The sequence below is a fragment of the Tinamus guttatus genome, unplaced genomic scaffold (genome assembly GCF_059628265.1).
Source record: "Tinamus guttatus ecotype Peru unplaced genomic scaffold, ASM5962826v1 Tinamus_guttatus_pri_ptg000197l, whole genome shotgun sequence".
Classification (NCBI taxonomy): Eukaryota; Metazoa; Chordata; class Aves; order Tinamiformes; family Tinamidae; genus Tinamus; species Tinamus guttatus.
In genome coordinates this window covers 394773-422217 of record NW_028288731.1, presented here as the reverse complement: position 1 = coordinate 422217, position 27445 = coordinate 394773, and the positions used below count along the sequence as shown (strand labels likewise).

Here is a 27445-nt window from a genome sequence, read left to right as displayed (position 1 = left end):
AAGGAAAAATCACACACTTCTTGTGCAGCCAGTTGGACGTGCCAGATTTACTAAGTGTGCGTGCGGGGCAACTGGGTTGTGTGTACCACAAGTGAAAACAGTCAGAGTAGCAACATTTGCAACACGGTCACCCAGCACACATAATTTATGTGGCTGGGATTTCAGTATTTGCAATGATGGGTTTACAAGAACTGCTCACCATTAAGCCCTGTGATTTAAATGGAGGTGTGGTCTAAAGCACATTATTCTACTGATTTAAGTAAGCTTTGAAGCAGGTTAGAGATAGGACACCTGGAAAGCCCTCAATAAGGCCAGGAGGCTCTCATATCTGCAAGAAGAAAGTTGCCATGTCCAGACACGCTTGATATTTTCTAAGGAAGGCTGTAGCACTCATGACAGAGCAAGCCCATTGCAGTTACTGTGGGGTTGATTAAGAAGCACACAACGTACCACACTTCCTAGAGTACTCAAATCTGCATACAGATGTACTTTTTGTTCCAGACATTGAACAATAGATTTGCATGGATTTTTTTTTTTTGCATTCTGTGTTTTTCTGCTGCATTTCCTCTTTTATGAATTGCTTTACCATTTAACTGACCTGTGAGATCCTGACCAGTGATTTTGTAACTTCCCCAATAGCCATACTCCAGACGTGCTCAAAGCTAAGTCTCAGCTCATCTCCCTTTTGTACTAAGTTGTACTGTGTTATGACATTTGCCACTGTCACCAAGAAGCTTAAAAAAAAGAAAAAAAATCAAGAAGCTTTAAAATTTAATCTTGTGTCACAAACAGATGAAGTCAGTGGTTAAATATTTCATCTAAGAAATTCTTCACCCTCTCCCCCTGCTGTTTCTGACAAAAGCTACTAAAGAGAGCTATATATTTTACATTGCATCACCAAAGCTCTGTTAAAGAAAATTAAGACTGCAAAATCAGGCACTGAAAACATAAGAAATTGCCAGTGCAATCCGCCAGTCACTTTGTGTACCTACATTGCGATGCAGTTTTATTTTGTGACTACATCCTGTTTTCTCCCCACAGGACCTCAGCCCCATTGAGTGATTACTGAATATTTCTTTTTATCCCACCGTTCAGCATGTGGCCCCAGGCCATATTCCTCAAATTCCATCCAAATGCCACAACTATTAGCTTCCTCCTGGGCATTCCTAGCATGTGCTGTCTTATACATCTTCCTAGCATTCACAAATTCATCTTTGCCCCTTTTTCTACCTCCAGTGACTGGAAAACAGAGAGAATCAAAACAGTCACAAATAAGATCCAAAACTTCAACCCACCCTGTACCTTCCTTGTTCCTTAATGAGCAGCTAGAGGAGGATCCTTTGCACTACTGGTGCCTTGTCTCCTTTGGGAAAAGGCATTGGCAGTGGGAATATCCCAGCAGCACTTGTGCTAGAAAAACAGGGGGAAGGAAAAGGCTACAGTTAGCAAAAATTGAGGAGACAGCTCTAACTTCAGCAGCATTTAAAGCCTCCTGAGAGCCCATTTGCACAGCTTACAGCATGGATGCACAGGCAGCTGGATGGGTGACTGCTCTGTCCTTTTCCAAGGAAAGGGAAAACACAAACCTGCTTGGTCATAGGATAGTTGATGCCAAAATAAAGCTCAGTGCCACACACAGCAAAACACAAGACAGGCAAAAGCAAGTAGGCCTTTCTGTGCTCTAGCCCCTTTTTATCTCTCCTTCTCACACTCCTTCTCTCAACAACTCTAGCTTACGGCAGCACCTCCTGCAGCGACCCTGCAAGGTATAAGTTACCAAAGCTCTCGCTCCCCATCCTTTCCTAGCTGAGAGCACAGCCCTGAGACAGGAGCTGCAGCTTGGTGGGGGGAAGGACAGCAGAGCAGTGATGTCTACCTCACCGTAATCGCTTCCTCTCCACTGAAAGGCCCCACGCATTGCATTCCTTAAGAAAAGGGCCTTTTTCCAGTCAACACCATGTGTTTGGGCTGGAGCAGGTACTTGAGAACTGCCGAGGTGCAGCATTACAGCAGTGCTCAGCAAAACCTTGTCTCCACGCTTTGCTGTGGTTTCCCGTTATATTTGGGCCACAAAAATCTTTTATCCCATTTGCTTTCTGCCATAGTCCCCAAGATTGAAATCAAAGATGACAGCAGCATAGGGCTATTCACATTAGCAATACCAGCAAAGGCTACAAGTGCTATCTTCCCCACTGACAACCAAAGCCTGTTCAAGCTTGGCCCTTAATTTCCCCCAAAGCTTCTAACTTTGCAAAACATCACTGGCTAGAGTAAGCAGGCAAAAGGGAAGTCATGTAGCAGTGCTGCTCTCACCACCACCAGCTATGCTTGGCAAGATTATAAAGCCAGCCTTATGCTAGAAGCAGGCAAGCCGGCCTGCCCAGGGCCAGAACCACAAGCAAACACAGCTCCAGCCTGCAACTGAAAGGTTTTTAAATCAAGAATCAATTCACACTAAGTCAATTCACTGGGCAATTTTTATAGGCCACACCAGTATTTCTGTTTGTATCCTTCTGCCCCCTCTCCACTCCTTAAAGAAAAAAATAAAAAAGCTGTTTTCCACTTTACACAGAAAGATAAAGAACACTACTTCTGGGGTAGGTTTAGCCAAGCCATCACTACAGCATACCTGGGCAAGCTTTTGTGGGGGATCTGGTATTCAACTCACCCAAATAAGCCTAGCAATCAGTTTCAGTCTGATATTTTAAGAGAAAAAAGAAAAGCATTTGTGCAAGCTCCTTTTCCTCTCAGGGCCTCACTTTCCCCTCCCAACCTTTGTCTCGTGCTTTTTTTTATTTTACAAATGCAGCAGGCAGGGTTTCCCTGCCTCCTGTTTGCCCAGGGCTTAGCACAATGCAGACCTGTCAAGCCTCACGTATCTGGAGTGAGACCTGCAGGCCTGGCCCCCACAGACGTTTCCTTCTCACTGTGCTCCCTCCTCACAGCCTCTCGCCTGCTCCGTGGCTCTGCACAAGCCTCTTGGCTTGGTCTGTGCAACTAATTTGCAAGGGCAGCATAGGTGCTACAAAAATACAGTTTACAACACAACTTACCACTCACAATCATGCTAAGGAGTTTCCATATGAGGTGAAAACCTGCAGGAAGGGTTTTCCCTTCTATCTCTTCACACATGACAGTATCAGAATAACCAGCAGCATTCCCATGGGGCCCATGCACGCCTAGCACAAATCCTTCTAGTACTCAAGCGTGTTCAAGCCAGTTCAGTGCAAATAACCAGGCTCATCTCAGCTGAACTGAAAAACAACAGACTTTTCTAAGCATAAGAGAGGGGTCAAGCAAAAACGTACTGTTAGAGAGCCCTGGAATATTTAAATGAGTCTATATATAGTTTGGCAGGATTTTAAACACCTTGTTATAACTTAAGTAGAAAAACACATCTGTAAGTCTCTAAATAAGCAGATCAGGCTTTATTTTGAGCAATAAAAGTGAAGTCCAAGCTTGAAGTCATGCTACAGCAAAGAGTATTCTGAAGTACTTGTGTTAGACTTTGTTTCTACTTTGTGGGAGTGATGAGAAGGGACATTGAATAAAAGGTAGAACTCTGACCTTCCCTCAAAGCTGCAAGGCTGCCAGAAAACACTCTGGAGGGCCTGGAGTTAAGTCACTTCATGGGTTTTCTCCTCATCCCATTACAGTGTTGTTGATTTTCCCCATAACGCTCCTATTTTGCAGTTGCTATGACAATTTGCAGCAGTATTTATACTGCTGCACATGCTATATATGCAGAGACTTATTTCCTTCCAAGGACTTAATGGTCTTACGCTTTGAGTAGGAAACTCACATTTAGTCATGCTGGTTAACTCCACTAGTCACTCGTGCTCCAAATCATCCTCTGCAGCTTCTCCTTTCCCCCCATGCCCTGCTTCAGAGTATCAACCAAATTGCCTGTGCTTACGTTGCTAAGAGCAATTGCAGCCAAGCGTGCAGGATGCCCCAGTGGTTCTAGCTTCACGTGTTGGCCTCACTCTTCAAACACAGACACCAAGGAAGTCTGTGTTGGTGGTGAAGAAGCTGAGCACATGGCTGAAGATGAAGCAGGACCACAGCAGCCTTTTACCTATCTCAGATGCAGCTCACAGCCTAACATAGAATAGGAACAAACATACACTATGAACCAGCTAATAAGCAGACAGTGCTTTCCAGACAGTATCATACTCCCTCACCAGTGTATGGAAACAATTTTCAAAAAATTTACAACTTAACTTAGAAGGAAAACTGAAAAATAGTGATGCAAGGGCCTCATGCTGTCTGATTAACAGGCAAGGACATTCAGTCCTATCCTTTACTTTTCATGCATAATCTTGAGCATATAGATTACGCCTGCCTTGTTCCTTTGAACTCAGCAAAATGCGACCGTGTTGAGGGACAGAGTGTGGCCGGCACACACTGCTTCTACCAAGCTGCTCAGAGTTAAAGCAACTCTGCCAAGTCCCCCAGAAAAGAGCTCTAAACTTCAAAGCACATCTGAACCTTGAAACTAGCGCAGAAGTGCTCCCATTTGGATACTGGTTAAAAAAAAAAAAAAAAAAACACACACACATTATTTTGATCCTGTTTTAGGGAGGGGAAATACTTGTGCTTCTGTCCTCTAACTTTTAATCAGTGCATTCCAGAAAGATGCCCAAATCGCATTTCTGCTGGCAGCATCCAGGTACCCAGCATCTGCTATTCTCAGTCACCTGTCTAAAGACACTGATGCACAAGGGCCAGATCCTTCAAAGGTGCAAGGCACCCTGCAACAAGTTCACTTAAAACTGTATCAGCTTGCCCCAGCTCAAAATATCTCCTCTGGCAGTTTCACATCAATCTTTCCCATCCTTTTACTTTAATACTTCATTTTGCAGTGGATAGTTCTTTCTGTGCCCTCATTTACACAGATCACCATCATTCAAAAAAATGACAAACACACCATAATATCCACAGTCTTAACATTAGACCCAGTGCGACATGCTTGCAATCATCTTACGCTTATCTGGTAAACTAATGCTGTATGGAAACAATTACCTTGGATTTGTATTGCCTTGTATTAACACGTTCTGAAGGGCTGTATCTCTCCTCGCCCTCAACAAGTCATTCAAAGTACAAAGAAACTGGATATCAGCTGGCTCATCAAGGGGAACACTCCACAGTCTGCAGCATGAGGAAGCAGGAAGAAGTTATTGCAAATTGGGATGTACAACTGTGGACTCTTTCCTTGTGTGGCAGCTTATTGCCTCTGTGCAATAACCTGCATTTGTAATGCTTTGGGCCACACCATTTGTAAATCAGCTGTAGAGCCGTGGGGCCAATCTATGGGGCCCAACTTCCTCTGAGATTTATAACCTCTCCTTTATCAAATTGATCATGGGTAGGCACGGCTAACCAAGTACAATACCGTGTTGTTTCCATCTCTGCTGGTCGACCCGGTGAATCCCATCCGTATAATGTCCTTCCAAGTCCCCATTTCAGAGAAAAGGCACAAAACTCCCATTGATCCGCTGGCCGGGCTCTTAGGTCAAAGCTAGTGGTGGTCTTGTTTGTGCCAATCTTCCCCACTCTGCTGGTTTTATTTTATCTCCTGCACCTGGGTTAATTGCTGCAATTGCCTGATTCAGTTGGTGCAATGGGATGTAAATGAAGTTGGAAGAAAGGAAGGGGAAAGCCCTGGGTGGGCTGCAGAAGCCTTAGGAAAAGCAAGACCAGCTGCATCCTGCAGAAATGCAGGTCAGCTGAAAAGTGTAATATGCACTTGAAAAAGTTAACTGTACTAATTCAATAGCAGGGTCAGATCGGGAGTGTTTTTTGCTGACTGCTCCCGCGAGTTTTGTTGACAGCACTAACCTACGTATTTATTATCACACATAAGCAGAAGTTACCAGCTGCCTAAGCCTTCTCGTCCAAATTGGTGCCCCTGCACTTTCGCAGCACCACTCAGACGGGCAAGGCCACTGCTGCTTCCCCTCCTTCCTTGAGAGGCTCCAGCAGCAGCAGCTATGTTAAGCAGGTGGATGGAAGCTACTAGCCTTATTAGCAACTGGGGCTAATAGCCTGATTTCTAAGGCTTAGGAGGAAAAAACAGCTTTCCCAATTGCCCTTACCCATTGCTATCTCCTCCTCCAATAAAAGAAATTGTTTTTTCTCCCAGAATAACCGAGTCCCACTGCCAAGGCAGCTTTGTTGCTTTGCTGTTAAAGAAGCATTTTTCAAAGCTCTGTGATTTTTCTGAAGCATCTTGCATTCCATGAAACTGTCTCCATCTCACAAAGGGCAGGTTACAAAGCAGAACAGGACCTAAGGTGACCTTTAACTATCACAGATTTTATCACCCCTCAAAGCCAAACCTGCTGTTTGGGCTGTTCTCTGAATACAAGCCTCATGACCTGGAGTCCGTTTCTTGCTCCTTTAGGATGATTTTCCATAGTGCCCTTATCTGCCATGAAAATCCACTGACAGCCAGTCTGTGCTGACATCAGAGCTCCAGCTATTCCTACCACAAAGCAGAACTCCTTGAGTAAACAGCATTATTGCTTTGAGAATTCAAGCTGGCCTTAGGTGACACTGTCCATTTTTCACATGGTCCTCCAGCCACTTCACCTGACATGTAGCAGTTAGAAGATGGGGGAAAAGCTCACCCCCTTCAACTCTCCCCCATGTCTAACAGACCTTGCCCTTTCTTAAGCAGGAGGAAGGCATACCATTCCTCTTAAATAATCCCCCCCCCCATTAGCACAAGTGAATGAAACAGATTACTTTTTCCTCAGTCTCAAATTAGCTTGAAAATTCTACCTGTTTCAGACTTAAGGACTTAACTACCTTAGAGTTTATTAGTTTTTCCAGCAATACCTTTTGCTCTAATAAGAGGTGTTGCCTTTCCCATCAAGCATTGCCTTATATAATTAAAGCTCATTCCTGTATTTTATACCATGATAACCATGAATGTTTTTTGGAACCATTAGCCCCTCAAGGGAGGAAGAGGAAAAAGCATTAAATGGCACATTTTCAACAGACAGCTATCGGTCATCGCTTGCACAGTCAGCTCTGCTGTGTCTTGAATCTCGTGTCTCTTACTTTGTCCTTTCACAGAGCTCCCTGCTGCTCTTCCCCTTGAAGTCCAAAAGTTTCTAACTTTTGAGCTTCTGTTAATAAAACTGTATTTTAAAATTCCTGTTTTTAACACCATCAAAAAGTGTAGCTTCTTGCTAAATTACTTAACACATTTTAGTCAAAACCTCTAGAAATTAAATAGCTAAATAGCTTCCATTTCCAGGCTTGCCCCCCCCCCCCTTTTTTTTTTAAAAAAAAAAGAAACCCACACTTATAGAGTCCTAACATCGTTGTACACTATTGCCTTCATATCTGGTTAACAGCCTCTTCTCTTTTCAATTAGCACTTACAATAAGCTATGGACAGATGCTCAAGAATCTCTGGACATCCTGCTCCAGGAAGAGAGAGAAGTTAAGCCCGTCAAGGACCATGTGACAGCATTCAAAGCATTAGCCACTTCCTATATCAAATATGTGCAAGTCTTCCGGAACTTGGACACGGCCTACGAGCAAATTGTTCACCCGCAAAAACGACTAGCGATTCGGCAAGTGCTGGAAGGTGTGATGGGCCGGATCCTGGAGCTGAAAAATGACATGGTGACCCTGGAGAACTCAGAGTATCATTACTTTGATGATATCCTACAAGATTTAAAGCTTCTGCCGGTAGGTCTACCTCAGTTAGGAGCAAATTCAACATAGGAACTTGGCTTAAACTGTATTTTAAGAACACTCTAATTTACTAACTGTGAAGCTGCATCAAGTGGCTTCCTGCATGCCCATTGTTTACTGGATGAACAGTAATTATGGCATTTCTAATTAAAGATAATTCCTCAATGTGTGTGATCTATAGTGAGCTTCATATGTCAGAACAAGATTTTAAAAGCTGATCTTTGTGATCAATATGTTGCATTTCTGCTTCTCCATAGCAGCAGACTGACTCTGGGGATTATTCTCATAAATCTGTCATGCCTTAACATGTAAAGTGGTCCCAACTAGCTCAGTATTAATGACAACAGGTTGACTCTGAACTGATTTTAGAGTAGGATTAGATAGATGTGCAGCTGGTAACTCAGCTACCATCTGCTTCAGTCTGCTGTTCACTTCACTCTGAATCAGCTTGGCCTCAGGGCTCCTCCAGAAATTACAGGTAAAATTAAAAGGCACATAGACTGGGTCTTGTAGCGAGCAGTAAACATCACCAAAGTGATAAATCCAAGACAAGTCTCCCATTGCAAAACAGGCAGGGGCTGGGAGCATATTTAACATCCAAGGATAAGGACTGCCTGATGCAGAATCAGCTCCGCAAAAAACAGCCTGCCGAACTTGATGAGCATGGCAGTAAGGCAAAGTCTTAAAGTTGTGCTCTAAAAGCAATGCGAGAAGTAATGAGATAGCTACTTTTCTCGCAGAGAGCCCCACCTATTGTCAAATGTAGGTACCGCTGGTAACAGCTCTTCTAAAGGAAAAAGTTGAGCTGAAGCTAAAAAAAATAATGCTGTTTTTCAGACTTCGGTTATAACGCGAAGTAAATTGCCTAATATCCTTATAGCCTTAGATAGCATTAGATTCCAAAACACATTGCTGCTTGCAAAAGCATGTGTAGTTTGTTCTGCACATTTAGCATGATTACCACTAACTTTAGGCAGGTCTTTACCTGCTACATGAATTGTGGCAGAGAACTATTTTAAACTGTGAGAACACATACTAGAGTATAAATACATATCTGGAGAAACTGACCCTTCAAATTATATTTTAAAATCATTAAATTGTTATTTTCATGACTTACCAGTAAATCTACCCTCAGAGTAAAGTTGGCAAAGTAGGCAAAGTAATGACTGGTATGTATGGAAAAAAACAAAGTCTAATTCCTGTACCACTCCTTAATTTTAAGAAGGCATGACATACGTGCCTAGCACAAAAAGCACTGGACATATTTAAGACTTTTAAAAAAAAATGGAGTAGATAAGAGTATATATTTGAATAGGTGTTTTTAAGAAATTAATCACAGAGTTTTGGATGCAAAACAAAATAATTAGCCACTATTTGACAACTTTCATTTCTTAGAGAGTCTGCTAAGATGAGATGTCTCTAGTTCTCCTCACCCAAGTATGACAGGCTAAAATTCAGCATGGTTATGGCAGAGGCCACAACAGATGGGTACAAACCCATTTTAGAATTTATGGATGATATTGCAGAACACTTGCTGCACTTTCTGCTGTATCACTCTAAATTCAAGCTTCATCTCGCTCTACTTCTGTGGCCTTTTTGCTTACACTGCAACATTAAATCATTTTCAGCAGCAATCAGTGTTTTGGAAGGTACAAACAAAGCTTAGCTGGACACACAGACAGAAACTGGAATAGACAAGATCTCGAAGTCAATAGAGATTAAACACTATCCCACTGGGAAGCTTCCTTATGCTACCATAATAGGGAGGTCCTGCACTACAGCATGCAAATGGAAGGAATAGTAATGCAGCTGGTAACCAGGCAGTTTGCAGGGCCCATTTCCATTGGCACAACCTTCCCTGCATATTCTTACTCTGAAATTGCAAAGCCTTAAAGTTCACCAGCAGCATATTTACCGTGTACCTGTATCAGGAGTGTTGCTTGTCCTTACAGCCACTTCTTTTCTCCTGCTTTTGCTCACTGTATCTGCCCACATCAAAGTGTCAGTGAGGCTGCAAAGAACCAAGTTGGGGGCATCCCTGAGCCAGGTGAAGCGCACCAGTTTCCCTGTCTGCTAGCACAGATGGCTCTGATGATACACTATCGAATCCCAGAACTGTCTATAGCAACTTGTCCCAAAGCACCAAGTGCTCACAAGTACCTGGAGACAACTTACCATGACTTGACTCTGCAATTCCAGGCCCAATAGCATGGGAGGGCAACTCTACTGCTTGTCTCCCCCCATCCCTCAGAGTAAACCATTTGCTCAAACAGATACTCTAGCCATTCATAAAGCAGCATGTTAGGAGCATGGCACCTGTATCAATCAGACCTTTGAAGAGTCCTCCTCCTTACCAAAACAGAAATATACTTGTACAAAAGTATCTACTCTCTCTCTACTTTGAAGAGTTGTGTCTGGTCTTCAGTATAAAGAACAAGTTATTCCATTCTCAGCATCTGAACTGTTGGAGTACTTTTCCCTGTATCTCTGTGTCTTTGCTCTTTTTTCATCATCAGTAAAGATTTATGGGAAAAGAATCAGCAGAAATGTGAATCAGGTGCATTTATACAGACAGCCATTTCTAATCACTCTTGATTTAGAGAAGTGTGATATGCTAGTCACAGCCAGCAGAGAAGTATCTGAAGATGAACAGAACTGTCTGTTTTGGGTCCTGTAATGGTACAAAGAGTAATACAGCTCATCTATTTCTCATGCTGTTTAAAAAAGTGTGATAGTCATACAACCGGAAGTATTCAGTTCAGTGGAAATCATGTTTAAATTACTGGCAACTCTGCCAAATTATTCTAATGGTTCCATAATATAATTGAGCCATTAGGAAAAGAGAGATTTCCCAGCTGCCATGGTTCAGAAACTGGGTTGATTTATTTGTTGTTGTTGAATTAGACCTTAAGTAATTGCAAAGTAACAGCACAGCAGCCATTACAGAGGTCAAATTCCCTAGCACTCCAAAAAAATTCAACCATCTCAGTCTGACTTAATTACATTTTAAAGGTGTTCAATTATTAAGTAATGTGATTTTTATGCAGTTCTGAAAAAGACAACCCATGACTATTTTTTCCCCTAGGAACACATAGAAATACCAATTCCAAAGTATTTTATTAAAGAAAACCGGAAAGCCCTGCAAGAGAGAGAGAAACTACTTGCTCAGATTTTAGTTAATGCAGGATTGCAAACACAGGTAAGTACCACATACATACACTATAACTTGTTATGCTCTTACCTCATAGCTAAACATGCCTGATCATGAGCTACTAAAGTGAAAAGTATTTTGACAGTAGTTAGAAACTAAAACCTTATTTATAGATAAGGCACAAACAGAAAGTACCACTGACATTTTGGTACTTACCAATGGCCAGTAACATCTTGAGTTGGAGCAAGACTGAAGTGAACTGACTCTGCTATGAGGGTAATTAAAAAGACAGTACTTTAGCCAAATTTAATATGTGCTTTGTTTACCTAGGTGGCTCTCATCACAATTAGTGCTACTGAAATCAAATTTGGCATAAATATTACAGAACCAGAATTTGAAACAGGCAAAACTCAGTTCACATCAGCCTAACTATTCATATCCAGTTGTTTATAGCCTCTAAAAAAATGCCTGCAGTCCCTTCTGGACAGCTAGAGCTGCAGCTGCAAGGAGGGGTAGAATTTGAGTTTTGGCAGAACAAAAGCCATTACAGAAAAGCACGTTTTAAGACTGTGCTGAATTTGATATACTTTTGACCTTTGGAAAATGGCATCCTGCCTACAAGCAGTGGTTGCTAACGCCCTGCAATAAACAACTGTGCCTGAATGTCTGGACAACTTAAATTTGTGGATGTTATAGCCAGGAGAGACAGTTCTGATCAGACCACTTAGTCAAACTGCTGCAGTGCCCTAACCATTGGACTCCACGCAGCAATTTTGCTGCTGGGGGATTCTCCTGCCCTCCTACACCCATGGGGGAATCAGTCCCACTAAGGAGCTGAGAGAGGTTCCCAGGAGATCAAACAGCACCAGTCTGAACACGGATGCCTGCACAGACAAAGCAGATACTCTGCTGGATTACTTTTATGGGTAGCTACAGTCCTCTTAGCATGTGCAGTAAATCTCTGGCCAAATTCTCCACACTTTTTAAGTAGTCTGATGTTAGGTTCTGTGGAGATCCTGTGTTTCAGCAAATTACACTGCAAGGCCTCTGTTTTCCCCAGTTCCACTCTCATCTCCCCATTTCACCATGGCATCAGTTATGGACAAGCCTGGTACAGGGCCAGCTCACCTGGAAACACTAGTCTCAGGCTGGGTCTGGGTCTCCCTTCACAGGATGCTTCAAGGAAAGCATAGGATTCAATAAACATGAATAAACCAATTAGCACAGTATGAGTACCGTGCCCTATGCTACACTTCCTGTATAGTTTGTCTGCTGGTTTCTCCCTCACATATCACCACTGGGATTGCTAAAGAGTTGTCAGCACTTTTGCATGCATCATAGCAAACATTATATACACTCAGGAAGTCCAGGCTGCTTGGTAACAGACTGCTGTATTCCCAAGTGTCTGTAGCAGAGCTGTTGCAAGCAGCCCAGTATATATTAAAAAGTTCAGCAAAGGTGCCTGTTCTGCAAAACATTTGTCCTCCTTTATTTCCTCCACAGAAAGCCCTGCTGAAAAGGTAGAATAGTGAGCTCTATACAATGTATGTAGGAGCATCAAACGTGAACTGTCTCCAATACAGGGATTACAGTCCAGGAAAGGATAATAATTCAGCCTTTCCATGGGGAGAATGAGGTGTTAGCAAGTTCTCAGGAAGTTCTCAGGAGTGAGAAGGGAGAGTCCCTCTCTCCAGCTGTATTGCTCTAATAGATTTTTTTCCCTAAGCCTCTTCTACCTGCTCTGGGCTAACCAGACCCGGGCTGACCCAGAACAGCCTGTCCCTTCATTCAGCAAAAGATCTAGGAGCCCAGCAGTACATCCGGAAACCCATCCCTTCAGAAATTAGGGGGGGAAAGGAGCACATTACTAAGGAAACTTCTTCCTTAGAAGTAAGGGAACTTCAATCAGGAGTCAAAAACAGTTGTAGGTTGTACCTCTAATACTCTGCTTTGTCCATTCCCTTTTGCCTGTGTTATTGAAGAAACCTGTCAAGTGCATGGATTTTGAAGAAGCCATTAGATTGATCCAGGTTGCAGAACGGGCTCGTCAAGGCCGTCTTCGAGCTACGTTCATGAAGCAAATCTACCTCGAAGAGAAGAGAGAAAGACAAGCTAAACTTCAGGGCAAGACAGGTCCAAATCCAGATGATGCTGCCACTTGCATTCAAAAGGTGAAATGTTTGTCAGAACAGTAATTTTGGTAGGAACTACTAACATTTTGTTCAGAAGGATAGCAATAGGATAAGAAACTGAAAGGATGCGTGTCAGGTGGTCTAATACGGTGAAATCCTTAAAATAATGAGACAAAATTGTAGATGCGAGATCAATGGGAACAATTCTGCACTGGTAATGCAGGGTTGTTTTATAACTTACATGCTGTATTTCCATTCTGATTTTTATGACCTCTGTTATTCTTTCTGGCATTCGCTTGAAATCCAGGGCATCTCAAAGAATTCATGCCTTGTACTGTGGGCTCTAGGGAAAGAATTCATCCCAAATCCTAGAGAGAGAGAGGGGAAAAAAAAAAGAGAGGAGATCACTACTAAATTCCAAAGAAAGGCTGTACACAGAAATAGCTTGGTGCAAATCAGTCAGGCCTGGTGAGAATAGGAGTTCAAATGTAAACAGTTTTTCAACCTTGATGGTGCTGTGTTAACAAGCTAGATATATCAATGTGAGCGCAAATGGTTTCAAAAAAATATAGCAGATTGACAACCTGCTAAAGAGTAATAGTTTCAATTGTATGTTGTGCCTTTCCTTCCTCTATTTGTTTTTCCTGCATCTGCCACAGTAAAGGAAGCTGTAAACGAGACCTATTTACCTCATTAGAGTTTTGTTTACAATTCAGATTTGGCGTGGATATATCCAGTGCAAGAAAACAGAGAAAATTGGAGAAGAGGAAATGATATTTCTGGGGATGGTAAGTGATCGAGAATATAAAATACTACAACTCTGCTGTTCAGACTTCTATGATTTAACAGAAAATGAGAAATTAATTTCTCAAATTCTTTGTATTTTAAAGGGGCCTCTAAGGGATACAGAACTAAACTGGAATGATAGATGGCACAGAAGTAGGACAATTTGTCTTGTGCTGCACGCTCTTGTGCTATATATACATAGTCCAATGTATATGGCAGATGTGGAAACAGATGGTTCAGAATTTGCCCTGGGTTTTAGGGAATTTAACCTAGGCATGACAGAGCAAGAAAATTGTGTTAATCAGTTTACGACTCATAATGTGAAGGATACTTGAGCTGCCTTATTTCTGACATAGAATTAGAGAGCAGCAAAATCTTCTCCTTACACCCCTTTACAAGCCAGGATGTGTATATCAAGAGTATGCAAAAGGGATGATATATGGTATATTAATATATTCAGAATTAAAACCTACCATTGGCTTCTCTTAAGAATTTGGATTATTTTCTTACCTAGAAATAGAACTACGCTTAGGCAATGAGTTTATGAAAATTAATTGCAGCTACAACATACATGTTACATGCATGTAATATCATTTAAGAACAACTTCAAAGCCATATCTTTAGGGAAAAAGGAACACGTAAGTTGACTATCAAGTTGAATGCAGAAAACACCTTGTGGATTATAATGTTTAACATCTTCTAGGTATTAATAGTAAATGTATGTAAGGTAAGTAAACAGAGCTTTGGGCAAGTTTGTTTCTATTCTAGACAAATTCCCAGAGATTTTCACTAGTACAGACCTAAGATGCTGAAAAGTTAGGATGCACTGAAACTAAACTAGAAATTACACCTTTGGCACAACAAGGGGTCATTTCCTATCAAATCCCTTGAGAGCTTTGGCAAGTCTTAAAACTAGAATCATGGAGAGGAAGTCTAAATCTGGCATCACTTATTGAAGGGTTCACAGCAAGGCACTCTTTTCATGGTGGCCAATCGTAGGCATAACCAGTAACTGGGATGTAAACAGCCATCTACTGTATTTTATGGGGAGAAAAATGTATGTGATCATAGGGATGAGCAGAATTCAAACACGTATGGTCTGTTCGTTTCCTGAGCTTTAGGAACAAGAGAATTGATGTTTGCAACTGTGCACTCAGACCCATTACTCGAGTATAGAATCTAAGCAAGCAAGGAAAAACCAGATACTTCTAAATAAAAGAAATCTGGTCATCTTCCCAGTGTTTTCATTTGTGTTCCTCTTGCACTTTTCCTGCCACATTTCCTTCCATGGTGTCCAAAGGAAGCGAGCAGCAAGCAGGCATTGGTTCATGCTGATAGATAGGCAGTGAGCTCCAAAGGTCAGGTCCCTTTGATGTATGGTCATGTCAGCCTCCTAAAAAATGACCACAGATCTTCATGTGTAAATATGTTGAATTTGCTTTTCTAATGCTGCACGACTTAGATAAATTAGAAGACCTGGCCATCCATTACTCCAAGTCCATCCCAAAGGAGCCTTGGCTTTTACTGCAATAAATATAATTTCTCTTATAATTACAGCTATTTTAAAAACAAGTATATAGCTTTCATTTAAAGAGTGCTTTGTAAAAGAGCTAATCACTTTGAAGTTCTGAATAATGCTTTTGTGGAAAACTCAGTCTTGTCAGCCTAAAAAAATATGAAAATATGAGCAAAGTCTAGGAATTGTTCAATCTTTGGCTTAGATTGGTGTGTCCTTCACAGTGTTATTTTCTTTAATGTCTACTTACTGCAGAAAAATTTATATGTGTTTTTTGGAATTTGATTTTATTTCTTCTTTTGCTTGATGACAGACTAGCAGACTATGTTCCAGAATTTTTTCCTGGCTCAAAGTAAAGCCTCATTATTATTATTATTTATTAAAGCTTAATTGCAGAAACAGTATGATTCCCCCAGCACATGTTTTTCTAAATCTCTGATAAATCACAATTTGTAATACTGGCTTGAGCTTGTAAAGAGAAGTCAGCATCAGTAAGACCACATATATCTTGATAACTGTATCCTGACCTGTTTTCCTGATGTTCCTCATGTTGCTGCTGCAGTACTGTTGACTACTAGTCCCAGCATTAACACCACAACCAATGTTCTGATGCTAGGTCTTGGGTTTAAGCCACATCCACCACACTGATGTTGCAAGAAAACACACACAGTTGTTTTAAACTTGCACATACAGGGGGAGTTTAGGAACAAGGAAGATGAGAAAAAAAATCCTTTCCTTCTAGGACCTCAGCCCAATGTTGGAGCTTTGAGGCTGGAGTGTTTCAAATGTCCCAGACCTTCCCTTGCTTGTGTTTTCAGTTAAGGGGTACAAGTAATCAATCTTTCTGTAGCCAAGCACTCTATTTGCTTAAGCAATTTATAAAACTGTGCCCAGGGTGCTTTGGACATGTACATCTGTAAAGGTCCTCTTGTTTCACAGGTATTATTGATTTACAGTTTTGCAGCCCTGACACTGTTTTATACCATGATTCCAGCCCTCACCCAAAGGAAGTTAATGGCATAATATATGTTGATCTTGCATTTTCTCAGAGTATTTCCACTGTTCTTCCTCCTTCCATATCCTTTTTCACATGAAAGGATCTATGTGGTCTTAAATAACTGTTCTCTCCCTCTTACCTCTTTTAGACATACCCTAATTTAGGCATGTTGTCCTGGGTAATAGTTTTATTTATATCTGAGAAAACAGTGTGCCAAACATTTCTTGTTCTCTGAATTCCTCACAGATATATTTCATCCAGTCAGAAAAAAAAAAAAGAGTATTTCCCAGAATAGCTTCTTAGCAAACATTAGAGGCTGTGGCTAAATCAATATTATATGGAATTTAGCAAACTGCTAAATACAAAAGAAAGGAAAATATAAAATATTTCTGCAACTCCTGTAAGCAGGCAAAAAAGTTATAGCAGTGTTTACACACCCGGCTTGTTTTTATCAAGCAGAATAGTAAAACATCCTTTGTTTTACTTAAAGCCTCAGTAATGATTCACGGGTCACCACAGATAGCTTCATGCATTTTTACCATATATACATATAAATCTAGATAGTAAAAACTACTCTCCATATTTTTGTTTTTTTAAACCTGCTTATTTTCTAAAGAGTAAGATGCTGGGAAACAAGAAACCTGCTAAACTATTGGGCTTTCATTGGCTAGAGTCACACTAAATTAAATCACTGCCATTCAGAGTCCAAAATATATTTCCCATTTTTAATAATGTTTTGACACTGAGCCCAGATATAATCTCCGAAATAAACATAACCAAATTTTTTAAACTTACATGGTCATAAATAAAAATGTGTGTGTTCTATTTCAAATTTTATCTTTCCTTAATCTAATAAGTGTTGCATGCCAATATTTATTTATATATTACATAAATCCGTAAAACAGCCACTTTCAATATTTTTCTAACAAGGCCTCTTACCACAAAAGCTTTGTTTGAATGCATATGACAATTACTTTAATTGGCAAAGCCATTGAAGTGAATCATATAGTAGGGGAGCTTTAATGAATGCAATACATTTTGCTTAGTGGGTCCTTTTGCCTAATTTAAGAATTCAGTCACATAATTGATGTGGCCATCACTGTTTGCGTAGTGTACAACCTATATGAGCAAATACTTCATCACTCAAGAGAGCTCTTTAAAATACATTCTTCCTGCAGCAGGGCAAAATACATTGAGAAAACAAGAAGGAACTAACATAGCTAATTCACATGTTAAACTTTAAACTCTGACCCAAGTTCTGCATAATAGTTCAGTACAATAATAGTCATGAGCAAGGAAATGGACCCCAGTTGCTTGGACTGTGAGTTTCTGTATTATTGTAGTACTGAGTTAGCTGTCCGTGTATTCCTAAAGTACAAATACCAGTATTACTACCATTTAAAATGCTTTAAACACTTTAAACACTTCACTTAGAAAATAACATTCTCTGGAGAAGCAAACTGTCACATTGGAAACCAAGCAACTCAAGCAAAAACCTACACAACTGCTACATCTAAAGGTTACAGTTTTGGCAATACTATCTTTAGCAGAACATACACCAAAGACAACCCATAAAACCCATGCTGCTTCAGGTCAAAGAAAAGAAGCTGTCCTGAATTAAGTACCCAATCATAAAAGCTGCAGTAAATCTACCTTTCAGGCATAATATGGATGTTAGGCTAAAAACATGAAATAAAATGAAATGTATTTATTTCATTGAAAAGATGACTGTCTTTCCTTCTAAGTGTAGTCTTAATGGAACAATTGAAGAGCAGTTAGTTCCACAGCATGGGGCATCCTATATGTAGAACTGTAGCCTTAAGCCTGTTCAGCCAGCCTGCACACCTCTAAGTGTTTTATAATGAACACTAAAGCAGTGTGTGTTGGAAAGAGCTGTTGAGCTGACTAAGCAGAAAGGCAGACTTTTTAACCTAGGAAAGAGTGATCTATGCAATTGAGCTCCTAAAGTCTAAGAGAGAAAGCGTTAGGAGTTTTTCGTCACATTGGCTTACCTGGAACACGTGAGAATTCCTCCTTCCTTCTGCTGAAGGGTCTTTCATTTTTGTGAAACCTAAACTCTCTCTGGGGGATCAGGGGAGAAGAAAAAGAGAAGATCAAGCAGCTCTCTCATCAGCATACTTGTGACTGATGAATTGGAATAAAATTCTCTTTTAGACAAATGTCCATTTTGCCATATTAATTTAAGCAAGGATTTTAAAGACAAAGCCCATCAAGCATTAGATAAGCATTTTAAGTTAATGGACCATATAGTCCTATTTTCCCACAAACTCAGGAATCTTCATATTATGTCCTATTTTTACAGCAACATCAATTATTAATATGTATACTTTTGCTGACAGAGGACCACACTAAAAATGTGAGTTTCGTTATCCAGTTCTGGGTCATTAACTGTGAAAAGCTTGTAAATATAATGGTTTATTCACATGGGAAGCCTTCATTAAGATGCATTATTCTACAACTGATGTGGCAGCATTGCATTATCAAGTTCACTGTCTCCATCTAATATTTGCAATTTGTTTCTAAATGAGTTGCTGTTTGTAGGGCAAGTTAACAAATTTGAATTTCACATGGCCAAAGAAATTTCTTAAAGATGAAAAGATGCTTCTGCCCCCAAGGAAAAGCTATTTATTAGTGCTTTACTGTAGAATGCCTCCCTTTGATTCAGAAGTAGAAACATTAGCAGCACTAAGATAAGTGATGGTAAAAAGAAATTGGCTTTTGTCTTCCTTAATGTGCGCATTAAGTATAGATAGCTATAAAAACAGCACTCATCATCTTGTCTCAGTATAACTCTTCGGAGCTCTGGAGCACACATGTGGGTACATGGAAAACTCATCTGTACTACCACAATTCACAGGTCCTCCCAAAGCTGTTTGCAACCATCCCCTTGCAGTGGCCGTCTGTCTTCACACTCCTCCTGCCATTTCCCTACCTATTTTCTCATATTTTTTCAGATTACCATAACCTTTTTGTTTTGGCTTCTTGCATTCCTCAAAACTCTGTTCCTTGACAGGAGAACACAAACCCTGCCAAGGCTCTTACACAGACTTCATCTCCCTGGCAAGGCCCAAGGGATCTTGAAAGAGAAATTCAAGATCCCAGTTTTGCAGATGCATCTCACTATTGAGGCAGGCTTTAGAATAGCTTGAATTCTGCAACTGGTGAGCTTTGTGATGACATTTTTATGAATAGGACAAAACCCTCTGTTTAAAAGAAAAAGTTTAACGTAGTTGCTTTCTTGATTGCAAAGCAAGAACAGGGAAACGCTGTTCTGTAATTTATATCACTCAAACTTTAAAAAGCCTTTTTAAGGTTTTGTCTCAAATGTTTCACAATATCCATTGTATAAGTCCTTTAGGAATTGTTCTTTCATCAGTTTGAATCTTTTGACAAAAGATTTTCCATGAAAACACATCATAAATGCACAAATAGTAGAAGACTGATAGCTAAAACAACTATCAATTTAAACTAATATCATCTGGAAGTCCTGTTGTACCTCCTCAATGGATAGACCTTCCACAACTGTTTGTGGTTATGTTGCTAAATTAATTTCATTTGAATTCAGGTTTACCTGGCATGATTTTTCACTGCTGTTCAACACTTGCCTCCTTCTCCCCCAGACCAGGAGCCAGCTTTCAATTCCTTACACGTGTCAGCCTCATCCAAACAAGGAACATTACGTATGTTCCACATTAGACTGCCATGAATCCTTCAGGACTCATTAATCACAACCACCTCTGCTCTTCATTTCATGCTTTCGCTCACCCATCTTAGCTGAAGCACATTCCTGCCAAAACTTTGCACTATAGGAAGAGCCCCTGTTTGGGAATCGCCTGTTCATTGCTAGGCTGACTTCAGAGGATATCATTTGTCATTCACGTGCATCTCTTACTCGTAAAACCAGCTTGCCAGCCAGCACCAACTCCCACCAGATCAAGTGTCTTTTTTTACCATGTCATACTATCTTGCTGGCTCCTTTCCAACACCTACACTCTTCCCTCTGAGCAAAATACTCATAACAAGAAATTAATATGGTTAGAAGAGAAGATAGACTAAGGAGAGTATAGTCTTGTGGCTATTTCTTTTGCAAGTCTTCTCAGCAGAAGTGTTACCTGCTTGTTTTCATATTACCATGTTCAGAAATTAAAGCGAAAAACATGAAGAACAAGCTTAACAGTTTCTTTCTATAAGATATTCTATAAAGTTATATCTATACTACGTTCTTTGGGCTTTGCCTGCAGCTTATACACTAATATGAGCAGATTTATTAATAACTGCACAGAACAGAGACAGGTAGCTGCACAAATATTTGCTCAGGTCCTTGGCTGGGTTTTGCAGGTGGGGGCACCTTCTGTAGCTCTATAACTGTCTGAGCCAGCTAATTTAGAGCTACCCGGGGTGTGTCCACACCAGTTTTTACTTCTGGACTCATGTATAAACATAGTCTGTATTAGTGCACTAAGAGATAAGAATTTCCTACTTCTGGACTTGCTTATAGCCACAAGTTCTTGCAAGTTCACACAGTTCTCACCTTGCCTGGCAGCCTTGGCACTGATAATGAAAGATAGGCTGGTAGCAAATGCTCAGTGACTGGTAACTAATCACTGTAGGCTCCCTCAGGAGTCACTGGGGATCAGGTCAGAGCAGGAGCCAAGCAGAAGACAGATTCAAGAACGACCAAGCAGCTCTTCCCTGCCTGCACCATCACACTGGCCATTCTGGGTCTCCATGCTGCTCCTCTCACACACTCAACTGCTTCCCTTGCAAGGGTCCTAGCACTCAGCTGCCCCCATGGTTGGCCAATTCACCTCATGCTGAGAGAAAGGGCAAAAAAAGGTAAAGGGGATCAGTGTGACAGCTCAGAAAATCCATCCCATTTCACACCCAAAGGAGATGAGGCCTTCTCTGCTCATGAGGAGGCCTTCAGCATTCATCTACCATATCTTTGCTCATGGAAATACTCTTTTACTCTTGTGTGCGTTCCCGAATTTCTTTCTCGTATCACCTTTCTTCTCATGTTGTTGACAGGAACTGCTGAAAAATGGAGTTCTCAATAAAACAGGCCTTCCCACCCACCTTCCCCAGTGAGCATTGAGTTAGCAAATGTAGCAGATGGTCAGTGTGCTGTAATACAGTATCTGTTCACAGACTTGAGTGCAGTAGTATGCACAGACAGGAAAATCATGTTGACCCTGGCTAGAGCTCATAGCAGCCCTGGCACCAGTTACCTCTGGACAATAATACTCTGAGGGGAACTTCCAAGCAAACCGTTACTGTAGGAAAGCAGATAACTGGGTGGAAAAATGCCTAAGTGATTTTGTATCTAGATCATCAACTGGAAACCAGACCTCATGCATTCTCCTCAAGTTTCCAAATAAAGGACCATTGAGAGAATGGCATCATGTCCACTAGCGATGGCTATTCTAGGTTTCCTGTAACATTAAGAAAGGGCTCAGTGGGGCTCCAAGATGAAATGCAAGTATTTACTAGTAGTATTACACTCGAAAATACTTCTATAAAAACTGAGAAGTAAGTGCAGGTAACATCTCTGAGTGACATACCCAAAAGTGGAGCTTGCAGAACTGCTGCCTCCCAGAAGCAGAATGTTCTTCTTTCCTCCTGATTGGTTTCTCACCAGTGGCCTTGACCAGTTCCTTTTCCATGGTGCAAGTCACACTGCAGATGCGAGGAAGGCAGTGAATTCCTTTCCTGAATGGGGCCTCTGCACTTACTTTGGATAGGGTGCAAACCCACAGTGTATGTTTTTAAACCAGATTCACTTGGCACTAGAGTTAGTCATTTTTGGAACCTGGTCCAAGCTTGGAAAAACACCAAATAATAGATTTTAAATATAAGCTGCCCAAACTTTTGATAGGAACTTTTCTTTGTCTTTGCAGGAGTCTTTTCAAACTCTCACTTAGAACACACTGAAATAATCACCAGAGCAAAGAGAATTTCAATCTAATTTAGTCTGAGATTTGCTTGTTTAGAAACAATTCCTATAGATTCAGATGTTACTTAAAGTCCTGGGCTTTTGTTCACATATGCTGCCACCTATATGCAAGATGGTCACTAAAGTTTGACCAGTACCATACATTGCATTACAAAAAGGGATTATCACCTTTTCTGTTTTCCATTCTCTAATTGATTCTTAATTTCAACATACTTGGCTTCGTACAATAGGGCCTTTCCCACCTATGGAAAATATATTTCTTCTAGAACTGCAAAATAAGTCAGAGCACAATCTATAAATTAATTTGTAAATACATTTGTTAGCTTACAAGTTTATAAAATATTGGGAACATCTTAACTTTATCAGCCATTGTAACCAATACAAATATTCAGACCACCCATACAGATAATGTTTTTCATGCTTCTGTATTTACATAGCAGAAAAACTTTCATTTTCACCTATCTTAATATACATATGTAAAATCAATCAGGAAGCAGAATCCATTTAAGACTTTAAACTGGCTTGCAGAATCATCTTGCCAAGATTATCAAGTCATGGGAAGCTTGTGCAGCTATAATTTTTATTATAATGTTTGGGGGGTTGTTTATTCTTTTATATATATAAATATTTATATATTTTGTTCCTCAAGGGAAGTTGATTTCCTAAGGGAATAGGGCCAGCTGCAACAAAATAGCAGGAAATCACTGACCAAACAGTGCATATAAAAATTAGGTGAACAAATTAAAAATAATACTGACTAATTAAGAACTATCAATAGGAAGTCCAAACATTTGAAAATTCAATTAGAAATCTCTGGCAGCCTCTGACACTGATAAAGTTGGCATTTGCTGAACAGCAGCTTTCTCACCTGTCTCATTGAGATCTCAGGATCCCACGCTGAAAGGTTGTTTTTGTACATTGCGATGATATTAATTAATGCTGAAACACTAACAATGGACCATTGTGTGTGTGTGTTTTTTTTTTTTTATGAGCTTCCTGCAAATAAAGTCAGACTTAAGCTCAGATTCACTGCGTATTGCTTTTCTGTCATTCATACCGGTTGTTCTGAACCAATTTCTCCCCTTGTCATTCTAGTGCCCACCTCCTCATTTCCAGACAGTAAGTACCTCGATGCTGCGTGCCAGGGAGGTGAATATCCTGCGAGGTGAGGTCCAGGAGAGACATGAGGAGGACTATCGGAAAGCCTTGGTACACACCAAAGACAGGCTGAAACAAACGGAGGGGCTCGACATCAAAGAAATTCTCCAGGATCAAATCCGCCAGTGTTTCATCGAGTGCCGGTAAGAGGAGATAAACACCTGCCCCTTTAAAAAGCCCTTTTGCTCCAGAGAGCCTATTCTACAATTCTTATGAAAGCAGCTTCCAGGCATTTACAGAGGTGGTCCCAATCCCCATTGGGAGCACCATCTGCAAGACTGAATTCCTGAGTGGCAGGATTCCCAATTGGAGGAACCTAGCAGGACGTAACACGCCTTACATGGTCCAGCAAGTACCAGGGGTGCTCCTTGAAAGGCTGCTTATGGAATCAGGCCCATAGAGATTCAAGTGAAGACACACTCAGCTTCCACATTAGCCTGGGTTCTAGCTTGATAGCTATAACAAGAATACTTATGTCTTAGGAACAGTTTTGTCCCTCGTCTGACTGCATAAAGCTTTGAGATATATAACATGCTCTTCTCTTCTATGAGGCAGAAGGATAAATTTTTACTAGACATCATCTGGTAGAATCCACATCATCTCAGTGGTTGCTGCATTGCAGGTCCTCTAGCTGGTGTTATGCAGCAGTCTGCATGAATCTTAAATATATTCATACAGGAGGGCAGACCTTGAAGTCACTCTCTCAAATCCAGCTTTACTTAGAACTGCTGCTGATCTCAGTGGAACTTTATGTCTCCATAGTTAGGCACATTCTTTCTTGCTTTAAACTAAGTGCTGACACCTGTAGCTGTCTCAGGAAGTTTACTTTAGCTGAAGTTAGAAACTGGCAACTTTTATACTGTAAAGCCATGTCCTAAAGAATACAGATTGCTTATATGATAGGGATTGCTTTTCCAGGATCTAGTCTGTGCATTGGGTTAGTATGTAAAAGTAAATTGAGAAACCAGGCCCCAAAGTCCCAGGATTTACCAGCCAAGTTTCACCTTCTCTGCATAAGATCACTTTGTTTTTTTTATGTATTGAACTGATCAGTAATGTTGCAGGGCTCACATTTGTCTTGTGCACCTATATCATGTCCATTAATCATTTAGTCAGTTTTTCAGCATGATAGACCTGCCTTTGGGGTGCAACTTCCAGTTAGAAACACAAAAGTGTTCTGATAAAATCCTGCTCTTAAAAGGATGCTTGTTCCCATTATTCCTTGACTACTTTATCTCTTTTCAGGTTTGCATACAATAGCTATCAGGTTTGCTATATAATAGCTATTATTCCTGGGGGAGAGGAAAACACCCAAAAACAAGAACCAATAAAACAGCACATTGATAGGTTCTCTTTCTTGTACTTTTGTCTTTTAGCTAAATTCGAGGCTCTAATATATATACACATTTTTACCGCATCTAGCAAGCCTTTAAAAAGATTTTCTGGATCTACAAAACCTAAGTTACTACAAGGCACTTCCTCAGTACTTAAATTAACCCTTTTCTTAAAGGGTTTCTTAAGCTCTCATTTCCTGTCTCTTCCCACAACTCCCAGTGCAATATGAGATACAGAAAGATCTTTATTTCCTTTGCTTGATATTACTATATTGAATAGTAATTCTCTAACACAGAATAATCATCTCCTATTTGTTTGACTCTAGTGTGTGAGGAGAACTAGCTGAGATGTGAACCAATAGCAGCTTTTCTGTAGCACAGAGAAAGCAGTGTCCCAGAGGATAAGGCTGAGCCACAAACCTCCTTAAAAAGGGTGGTTGAGGTAGGAAGTTAAACCTATCCCATTAGGGCACAAACAGCAAAGCAGACCAGAAAGCCAAATCAATCCACCAAATGGCCATTTGCAGGACACTGAAGCCAACATTTAATCAAGGCCAGTCAAGAGGAACAGCTACACAGGCCCTTCATCAAAACCCTTGTTATCTAATTTATCAGCAAGCTCTGTCTGTATAAACTACTCTGAAGACCAAGTAAGGGTGGGAGGGTGTAATACCTAGGCCTTCTTATATGGCAGCACTCACAAGCTCGAAGGGAACCACATAGTTAAATTTAGATCCTGGGGTGCCCACAGACCCAACTTTAGATGAGACTATTACTTTACAGATCTGTAGAAAGGCATAGCCTGCATCCCAACACATAAATAGGCAGCTAAGCTTAAGTTAAAGACTACTAACTGTTCCATAAGCCAACTGATAGCAAAGGGACAGTGCCAGGCAACCACAGACCGTACTTCCTAATCCTGACTTGTTGCAGCCAGAAACAGAGTGCATGATCATATTCCCTATTACCCTCTTTCTAAATTAGGTGTTCCTCATCATCTCTCAAAGTCAATAAGGCACTTTTCAGCCAAGACTAGGCAGCTCTTATTGATAAAAGTCATTCCAATGATTTAGCAGCATGATAAATGAAATCCCACCCCAATGAAATCAGTGGGAGAGCTGCCATCAGCTGCAGCAAAGCCTGGACACCACCCAGGGCTTTAGTTCATTTGAATCTGCTTGAGTCATGCAGGAGTTTATGGGACTGAGACAAGTCCAAGCAAGCTGCCTGCCATCCTGCTCTTCATGGGAGGCCTCCATTTAACTACCCCAAGAACTTCCCCACTTGCACATTCATTGCCATACAAAATAGGTAAAAGAAATTGGCAGATATCTACATGTGGGAAGCACATGTGTCAGAGTCAAGCTTTCACATGGAGCATGTCAAAGACACTCAGGAATGCTAGCAGGAGCCGCGTCCTGCTCCTGCCTGGCTCTCGGAACAGCGGCCCTAATCTGAAGTGTCAAGATTTACATTAATTATGACCTGCCAGGATATACTTTGTCTCTCCAATAAGTCTGCCTACAAAATCAACATCTAAATGCAGCTTATAAATAATTCTTTAACCAGGCTTTTTGACAGAGTTTACCATTTTCCATAGTCTGTTAAATAAACAGATAGCTAAAAGAGAACAAAGATTCTTTTGAATGAATTTTGCTGTATGCGCTAAAAAAATAAACCCAAGCTTATGCTTCCCTTCCACACTTTATCCTTCAATTGGAAAAGGATGTGATCGGAAATACAATTAGCAGGTGTCGTCTTTCAGCACAGCTGCTATCAAATTACAAAAACAATGAGCACATATCAAATTTCTCCACTTGTAAGAAGCAGGACCCCTATAAATATTTACCACTTTCTTTGCAAAAAGGAACAGGCATAGCTTCAGTCATTTCAGCTCCAAGACAGCTTCTTATAAAGACAAAAGTTCTAAAAAAGCAAAACAAAGTTAAACCCAAAGAAGTATATTAAATGAAAAAGTTCCAGTTGCTTATAGCAGTCCTGCTGCAGAGAACACAAGGTTTTTAATGTGGCTTTACTTCATGACCCTGCTGTCCATCATTCTGTTTATCTGTGTTAACTTTTGCAAAGCTGCTCTTATTTGGCTAGCAGATTTACAAACAGCTTTCCAGATTGTTTTATCTGGTCCTCGTGCATCACGCTAGAAAAGATTTTAATTATTTCAAGCTTTCAAAAAACAAAAGCATCATGCAGTGTACCTACAAATCTAGCCATGTAATTTATGCATCTTATATGCAAATGATCAAAATTATCAGTTGCTATGATTATACAGCTCTGACTTGCTCCCAGTTTTAGTCATGACTTACACAGAATCCACCCATTTCATTAACAAGTTTTATATTAAAATAGAACAATTAATTATATCAAGATATAGTTGAGATTCTAGTTTCCATTTCCAGTATTACTCCAGACCAGACACTATTCTCTAATTTCGCATATGGGGTTTGGCACTGCATATGCCAAAAGTATCACCATTCTCTCCAGCCTTTACCCTACTATGTAGTACATAGCTGCAGTCCCCAAAATTACAAGTTCTCCTTGGATTCATCCCCACACAGCAAAAAAAAAAAAAGGCAGACAGAAGATCCATTATTATGTAGAACAATATAGTACACTGTCTTTGTGCAAGAAAATTCTTTTTATACAGAAATCAATATAAAGCATCAG

The 27445-nt window shown here is 40.5% G+C and overlaps 1 protein-coding gene across 1 annotated transcript in view; it reads left to right on the top strand.

The window, feature by feature from the left end:
• Positions 1-27445, top strand: part of DRC11 (dynein regulatory complex subunit 11) — a 100101-nt gene that overhangs the window by 3388 nt on the left and 69268 nt on the right. The window contains exons 2-6 of the mRNA XM_088523676.1: positions 7388-7706; positions 10798-10911; positions 12846-13034; positions 13712-13783; positions 23364-23569. Of these exons, the coding sequence (XP_088379802.1) occupies positions 7388-7706; positions 10798-10911; positions 12846-13034; positions 13712-13783; positions 23364-23569 (900 nt within the window). The remainder of the gene's footprint in view (positions 1-7387; positions 7707-10797; positions 10912-12845; positions 13035-13711; positions 13784-23363; positions 23570-27445) is intronic.